General features: G+C 40.8%; 1 protein-coding gene across 3 annotated transcripts in view; it reads right to left on the reverse strand.

Annotated features, from left to right (window-relative positions):
- SFMBT2 (Scm-like with four mbt domains 2) overlaps window positions 1-9,098 on the reverse strand; it is a 186,186-nt gene that overhangs the window by 70,368 nt on the left and 106,720 nt on the right. For all 3 annotated transcript variants that reach the window (XM_014532599.1, XM_014532600.1, XM_014532598.1), the window contains 2 exons: window positions 7,457-7,558; window positions 1,834-1,981 (listed from right to left, as the gene is read on the reverse strand). In XM_014532599.1, the coding sequence (XP_014388085.1) occupies window positions 1,834-1,981; window positions 7,457-7,558 (250 nt within the window). The remainder of the gene's footprint in view (window positions 1-1,833; window positions 1,982-7,456; window positions 7,559-9,098) is intronic.

Genomic DNA, 9,098 nt, shown 5'->3' on the forward strand with positions numbered 1-9,098 from the left:
GTCCTCCTTGGGAATGAGCAGGGATGAACAATGAGGACAAAAACTTAAAAATATCAAAGTATATTCATGCCAGTGGAGTACAGGCACGCCATGGATGAGCTAGGCGTACACAATTAAAGGTGGTACGAGGTATATGATGGCCCCAGGAAAACTGTAACTCAACCTGTGGCCAATATGGTTAACACTGCATATAAACCAGTGCCTGGTGAGCTGGAAAGGTTAGCATTCATTATAATCCCTCCATAAATTTACTTTTCTAATCTCTTCTGATTTTCTCTTCTATTATTCCATTTATTTCCTCCCTATCTTCTCTCATTTTGCCTTACTGCTTTGATCCTTGAATAAACCTTAGACCTATAAGGGATAACACATCACATTACTAAACTTACAGCGTGGTGCATGAATCCCAATGTAAACATTATTTTAGTGCAACCCAGTTCCCAATTTAATTATTTTAATACTAGAGGCCCAGTGCAGTTCCTCAGCCTGGCCTGCACCCTCTCACAATCTGAGACCCCTCAATGTCGGAGGTCCAGTGCATGGATTTAGCCTGATCCTCACAGGCCAGGCCAAGGGACCCCACCGGTGCATGAATCTGTGCACCGGGCCTCTAGTATGCATATAAGATCTCTGGTTAATCTCTTTCCGCCCTCTCCCCTCCCCCTTCCCTCTGAGATTCATCAATCTGTTCTATGTTTCCATGCCTGGTGGTCAGTGTGCATATAGCTACTGGTTGAATGGTCCCTTAGGTTTTTATATCTATACTAGGGGCCCAGTGCATGAATTTATGCACCTTGAAAGGAACTGTGGGCTGCGAGGCTGCGGTAGGCACAGGGGTGAGTCTCGGCTCATCCTCCCCACCCCCACCTGGTCCCTCCCGCTGTGGCCCTCGGCCCCCTGTCTGCTGGCAGTCCCGCTCCTGGCGCAGCCGCTCCCACACACTGACGGCACCAGCCCCACTCGCACCCACTGACAGCATGGAGCGATTGAGGCCAGTGCCAGCAGCGGGTGCAAGTGGCAGCTGCTGCCTCGGTTGCCCCTCAGGAGCAGGAGGAGGTAAAGAACCCTCAGGGGAGATCAGGACTGGAAGCTGCCACTCACACCCACTGATGGTGCTGAGTGATCAGGACCAGGTGCAACTGCAAGGCGGGACTGCGGTGTGCGGGAGCAAAGAATTTTCAGTAACCACCAGAGGCTCACCCCAATGACAGTGACCGGTGCCCCACCTTGGTCTGGCGCCCCCGCTCACCTGCTCCACCATCCCACCATGGCCAATGCCCGCCATGTTCTGCACACACCCCCCTGGTGGTCAGAGCACGTCATAGCAACTGGTTGTTCAGTTTTTCCGGTTGTTCCACCATTTGGTCTATTTGCATATTAGCCTTTTATTATATAGGATAAATATTATAGCATCAAATTGTTGGATATCTGGGAACAACTGGGCTCTGGGGAAAATCTGACTTATTTTAAATAAAATGTAAAAAAAAATGCTTCAATAGCATTTATTGTCTTTTCAAAGCCACTTCATAGACACTCTGCAGTTTTTAACCTCAATCACTTAGCAACACTTACCCTCTATCATTACACAAGAGCAGCAGAACCACCGATCATTCAATCGCTAACCCGGAACTTCGCTTTACAGAAGTGGATTGAGAAGCCTAAGGTTACACTTCCCACCAGGGAAGCAATCTGTACAGATCCCTATGTCAAGCTAAACATGAAAGACATTCTTTTTCTACTACTTCTAAATTGTTTACAACATAAATTTCTCTAAATAAACAATGACACCCTCCTGAATCACTCAAACCCTGCATATTTTCACAAAACACAAACCTTTGGGAGGTGTGAGATTGACTCCATTTTTAAGGCACCACTGTACTGGTAAAATCCCCAAAGAATCTGCATGGCACAGCATTGAGAGTTTACTAGGTTCTGGTCTTAGGTCGTCAATAGTCACTTGAAAAAAATGATTGTTAAAAACCTGAAAGAGAAAACCAATACAGCCAATGGTTAGTTCCTTGGGATTACATATAAGACTAGTAATGAAATATTGGCACAGCTTCCAAATGCAATCAATGTATTTCATCAAAATGGTTTGACCACAAACTGGCATGTCAACGTATATTACTAAATTGATCCAGTTGCTAAAAAGTTAGAGTTGATCACTGTGGTCATATTAATGAAAAGTAAGCGAGACAGAGAATAAGACGTAAACCAATAGTCATAGCTGAAAGATAAACAAACTGCTGAAGTAAGACAGACAAACCCTGGCCAAGGGGAAAGCCAGGCGGGCACTGAAAGGTCTAATTGGTTTCTCCATGTCCACAGCAGGGACACATGTTCTTACACCAGGTCATTCAAGAACACTCCAAGGTCTGGCCTGAAGATTTCTAGTCTCATCTAAGTCTCATGTATCACTCATCTAGTATCCGCCCAAATGCCCCACCCTCTAGCCCAGTGGTTCTCAACCTTCCTAATGTCGCGACCCTTTAATACAGTTCCTCATGTTGTGGTGACCTCCAATTTCATTGTTACAAATTGAACATAATTAAAGCATAGTGATTAATCACAAAAACAATATGTAATTATATATGTCTTTTCCGATGGTCTTAGGTGACCCCTGTGAAAGGGTCGTTCGACCCCCAAAGGGGTCGCGACCCACAGGTTGAGAACCGCTGTTCTAGCCCAAGAGGAAATCATTCACACCACGCCTGTCTTTAGTGTTCTCGCAGTCTAACAGCGCACTCCCTTGTCGGTCTATCAAATCACAGTACATTTTCAAAGGTCCAACCTGAAAGTCAACACAGCTGGGACATTTTCCCAAACACTCAGTTGGAATAAAGGGCCCCTGCTCTATGCCCCCAAATCATCAGGCTTGTATCTCTATACTGAACAACCTCTTTTACCCCCCTGAGGACTGATATCACATCTGTCTACCTTAGCAGATCCTAATGCTTTGAGGACTGTGGCCTCTTCGTTCCTCATGGAGGTATTCCCACCATGCAGAGAAAACGCTTTGTGCACAGAAACTGGCTAATCATCCACTGGATATAAGGGGGAAAAGAAGTCCATGAAAAATAGAAACAAAGCATGATGATGAAAAAAGAAGGGTGCAAAAAGCAGGTGAACCCCCACAGTCAAGAGCATGGTGGATCTAGAGAACCAAGTATGTAAAACAGACCAGAGGGAAAAACAGCACTTTCCCAACTCAACAGAAAAGCAGCCAGTCTTTCTTGGGAAACCTTGACACTCTCCCTAAGCTATGATTCCTGGCTCCTTCATTTAAAAAATATTTTTTGGATGCAACCTAGTTCAAAGATAAGCAGGAGAGGAAATTCACTTCAGTTCTTCTTGATGTTAATTCCAGTAAATAGTTAGAATTCTGCTGCCTGAGTTTTGCAAAAGATCAAACATCACCTTCCCAGGAGGGTCTTCCCTGACAACCCTACTTACAATCACATCTTCCCTTCCTCCACCAACACTCCATTAGTTCCTTCCCTGACGCATCTTCCTCCTTTTCATGTAGCCTTTAACATACTACATTTGCTTACTTATTACTTAGAGAGAAGCTAAATGGTTCAGAAACACGGGGCCTTCTGGTCAACACACAGGTCTCGAACTAAAGCCTGGAGCAGTTAACCAACTTGCCCAAGACTGTGCAGCTAGGAGCTAGCAAACAGAAACAGAGCCCAAGACTTTAATTCCAGTATCTTTAGCTCTGAACAGTGCAATATATTTTACATTATAGATGATATCATCATCACCACCATCATCTGTCACTAACTCACTGTTTTGGAACACCAAAAACAGAATCCCACTGTACTGCTAAAGGTTGGGCATTTAATACTGCATCTGCTACATGCTTATCCATCTATTTGCTTTAACATTACTTATTTCTTCAACAGTTGTGCCATCAAGAAAAGCCCCAAGGAAATAAAAAGGAAAATTTCATTATGATGACTACTAATGGCACAATACTTTATATTCTCAAACTTAATATTCTAAAACATTATCCAGTGTTAATAGAAACGTATTTATTTATAAATACCTTCTGCGTGGAGATTATTATGATACTTTGTTACATGTACATGAATCTTGAACCTGGGGAGGTGCTCCTCCAAGTCCATGCATTACACAACACATGGCCAATAAGGAAGGAGGGGTCTATAAGAATGAATGACTTAAGTATTTTATCTTTGGTACAAAAAGTAGGAAATATAAAAATGAAAATGTATCTTAAAAAATCAGAGAAAATACCCTCCCACTCCCAAACTCCAATAAGATTTGTTTAGGGAGTAAACTGTTTTACTGTGGAAACCAAACTACTGCCACTGGAAGTCCACGCAACAAAATACAGATATTCAGGCTGGACCTAATTATAATTAGTATGTCACATCCCAACGTCACATGTACATCTATATAAAGGCATAAAAATGTGAATGTCTACCCTGGCAGGCTAAGGACATTTGCATCTCTGTTTGGCTTAAAAAAAATGTCCAAGTGAAGCTGATACCACAGCCTCTTAGAATGAGGACAAGGCGATATATATCCAGATAAATGAGCAGCTGGCATCACTAAATCACCCGCTGCTCAAACAAAGGGAAATTCTGGTCGGGTTTCAACAAGATATCACTCTTTAGTTTTCTACAAATGTGCAACAACCAGAATACACAGTAAAGAACCCTGAAGGTCATTTCAAATAACATGGTTTTTAATGGATGGTGTATAAACATGATAGCATGCATTTCAATCTAGAGATTATCACTCAAAGTGTAAGTCAATATTTTTCTCATATGTAGTTATTCTTTAAATAAATTACTTTAACAGTTATAAAAAATAATTTATAGTCATTAAAGGAAAATATTTCAAGGGGGGGAAAAAGACATTTCATTATCATAACAATTTTCCACATTCTGTAATACACTGTCACCACTCTATTTCTCGAATTTTACCAAATCATACATTTAAAAAAGCACGACTCAAGTAACATTAAAACACTTGTCACTGCATTAAGAGGTCCAGTCTCTTTCAGAAAAAAGAAATTAAAATGGAATTAACCATTTTTTAGTGTCTTCAACTTTATAAAATTCAGAAATCAATCTGTGACACCAAAAGGATCGTATCCTAGGACTATGCATCTGGGTGTCATACATTTCAAATGTTTGTTCTCTGGTTGTAAAGTCCTGCTCCAACTTGCTTATGGGTCCTCAGGCATGTGGCAGTTACAGGAGCTATTGAGGACACATCTGATTGTACCCCAAATACAATTGGGACATTCTGCCAACGTGAAGTAACATCAAAGAAACTTCTTTGTTTTTATTTCCAAAGTCAAATATTTTCTTGTACTAAGGAGAGAAAGAATAAATAGACCCAATTGATTTCTTCATATTAATTATGAAACTATTTATTTGGAAAAATACTGCAGGGATCAAGACTCTCAGGGGGAAAAAATGCACACAAAGAAATCCGTCTTTGCACTGCCTACAATAAAAAATACAAAGGCCCATAGTAGATAAACGATCAAGTTTTTCAAATACTTTGAAATCAAAATACAAATTTCTTCTCTCTTCCTCTTGGATCACAAATTTCAAGATAGACCATTTCTCCACAGGCACAGTCTGATCAGCAGTTGGTAATGTTTCCAAAAAAGGAGAGCAAATGAAAGATGACAGTAAATGTAAAATTAGAGGCGTTCTGTTGGATCATGAAAGAGTTCATGTTAGCTTAAGAATGACTGACATCCCAACCCACTGCGGTGACAATCAGCTGTGGTCTACCTTGATCATCCTCTTCACACAGTAGTATTTTCATTTCAAAAGTTATGTATGCACAGCGAGCCCATGGAAAACTCAGCAATATGCATGGCTTTAAAGGGGACATGAAAGGCTTCAATTTCTCTTCCGTGGGTATGTTGAAAATAAAGTGTGCTGAAGATTCCCTGGGCTTCTGACTCCAGTTGTAGGGTTGGCCCTTGCCGAAACTGGTAATGTGTATCTTGCATTAACCACCACAGCACTTTGTAATAAACAAACTTAAAATTCAGTTCTAAAACAATCAGGCTTATATTTCTCCAGCTAACAAGGGTAAGATAACAAGGGTAAGATAGACCATTTCTCCACAGGAACCAAATACAGTCTGATCAGCAGTTGGATGCCCGGATGCCTGTGGCATGCTTTTTTCTTGGGCGATAACTGCGATAACATGGTACCCATAAATGGGACCAAAGGTTTGGGTGAACATAGCTAATATTTTACTGAGCATTCACATGTGCCAAGTACTGTGCCAGGCACTTCATGCATGATTCCTCACTTTTCTCAATGACATAAAGTGGACGGTATAATATCTATGGTATAGATATAAAAACTAAGGTTTTTAAAATATAAGTAATTTATTTAGCTAGTAATTAGTAAAGCTGGTTGGGATTTAACTGCAAAGCCATTTGTTTAGACTAAAACATTATGCCCCCAAGGAATTAAAACATTAAATATTACGTTAGTGGGCATCATGAGACTTGGGTTTGAATCCATAAAATTGACTTTTGAACCATTAATTACCCTCCCTAGAAAATGCATGAAAGGTGTGCCTCACTGGTTGAATGTTGACCCATAAACCAGGAGGTCACAGTTTGATTCCTGGTCAGGGCACATGCCCGGATTGCAGACTGGATCCCCTGTAGGGAATATGCAGGAGGCAGCCAACTGATGATTCTCTCTCATCATTGATGTTTCTATCTTTCTCTCTCTCTCTCTCCCTTCCTCTCTCTGAAACCAATTTTTAAAAAAAGCTTAAAAAAAAGAGTTCTAAGTTTGTTGGTTTCTTCAATCATTTATAAGAGATACTTAAGGTAGAAACACATACTTTAGATGTTACCATAGCTGACTTCATTGAGATGTCTTTGATGGAGAAGGGAAACTATAATCTTAAAAGCCTATTAAACCATAATTAAAATGCTTTTACATGAAAAAGCAATTTCATTTTAAATTTGCACATCTCAGAAGCATGACTTTGCCTTTATCAATGAAAGCAGATGATTACAAGGAAGTAGAAGTGCAATGGAAATTTGCTTTTCACCATTTGCAGTTATTTTCCAAATATAATCAGATCAATCATATTAAATACTATCAGTTCAAGAGGAGCAAGTTCACAGCCATGCATCTTTAACCTTCCTCCAAGTCACTCACGGGCGCCACTGTCCACATACTGTACTATCAGAAGACAAGTGAAACTCACCCCAACCATTACATGAGGGGACATCTGATCAGACTCGCTTTATGCTACCAGTGATAAAGAGAGCTTCAAATAGCACTGGATGGGAAAGAAGGCAATCCGACTTAGGTTCCCTTGGAACTGTAGCATATCCTTATGCAAACACATTTCATCTGGTTGTCTTTGAGTAGAAAGACTTATTTGATCCACTTTGGAGGTTGAGATGCAGAGCAAGGGGAGGGAAACTCACCTTGGTCACTGATGCAGGACAGATATGAAAGGGCTCACTCATATTCACTGTTTCTAGCTTCATCCCAACTGTGAAGAAATGGCTTCGCAAATCTGCATGATCCTGCAGGGAAAAAGGGTACAAAAATTGAACGAGCTGGGATTGTAAATTAATTCGGTAACTGTCTGGATGCTATCCTTGAACATTTTATTGGGCAACTGAAATCAGATTGAAATAATTAACTCCCCCCCCCCCATTTCAAATGTCTAATTATTGCAAGATACTGCGGATTTAATTATTTTCTGCAAGCTCAATTTGCTTTTCCAAGATAGAGGAAACAAGCCTTCGTGGCCATACTTAAATTTACACGAAGCAAAAAATTCACATTTCACTGCTTTGATCTTCTTTGTCACCATAAATGGAGCACAGCAGAGTAGTAGAGGTGATCAGTCATCTAAAACACTGAAACATCATCTTCAGAAAATGTGGCCCCTTGCCAGCGGGGTTACTTCATGGGGCTTCAGTGAGTACCTTGTGAGTGATACAGCTTGTCTCTGTCTCTATGTCCGTGTCTAAGAGCACACACACAGCTTATCAGTTATTGGTGGCAAGCCTATGATCTTGGAGATGTGTGCACACAAGGGTCCAAAACAGCCCTGTAGACCATCAGAACCTGACTCCTGCTCAATAAAGTTGAGCAACACCTCCAGTTTAATAGATGTCTGGCAGTTTTATAACTTGCTTACAGCAACCTAAGTGTGTGAGGTGGGGCTTTCCTGTCTTCTCAAGAAAACAAATTTCAATATCCACTTCAGCTACACAGCCATAGATGAAGCTGGCTGGACTCTGGGTATGAGGATTTATCTTGCTGAGATGGAGGTCACCTCATAACTCAAAGTCTGTAAAAAGAGTAGTGGCTAAATAAAAGTATTTGCAGGCTACCCCTGAGGAAATTATACCTGCAAATAAATCCCTCTATTTCTAAATACATCAACAGGGTGCGAAGTACAAAAACACCTGGGGACTCACTACTTTCTTTTATCTGCAAATCTAAAGTGGCTCTTTAATTCAATTATGCATTCTACATCCAATTCTGATGACCTTACAGAGTCCCACAGGGCCGGGCCTGCTCCCCTGGCAAAAGTTGGTCAATGTGGTAGCTGTACAACACAAGACTAGAAAAAAAGAATTGCTTATACAATTCTCTACCACTCCACTGCTTACCAAAGAAGCTGCAGAATGTAACCACCTACAGACCACAAGGCCTCTCTCATTTCTCATGTCACCACAGCAGCCTGCAGAGGTCTCTGTACCAATAGATTCAACGTAAGCATTGGGTGTGGCTGAAACAAACAGCTCGACCTCCAGAACGAGAAGGGATGTGGTCAGTGTGCAATATGACAAAAACTCACTGAAAGAACTGGCCCGTTCTAAACCTTTATCAATTCCTTAAGAATTTATAGTCATCACTTTATTAAAACTGTATATATAAGGAAAAGCACACAGAAGTATTCTTGAGTTCAGGAGATTATTTTATACTGAAAATAGAGCATTTATTTTTATTTTTTTTTTAATTATATTTTATTGATTTTTTACAGAGAGGAAGGGAGAGGGATAGAAAGTTAGAAACATCGATGAGAGAGAAACATCGATCAGCTGCCTC

The sequence above is a fragment of the Myotis brandtii genome, unplaced genomic scaffold (genome assembly GCF_000412655.1).
Source record: "Myotis brandtii unplaced genomic scaffold, ASM41265v1 scaffold9, whole genome shotgun sequence".
NCBI lineage: Eukaryota > Metazoa > Chordata > Mammalia > Chiroptera > Vespertilionidae > Myotis > Myotis brandtii.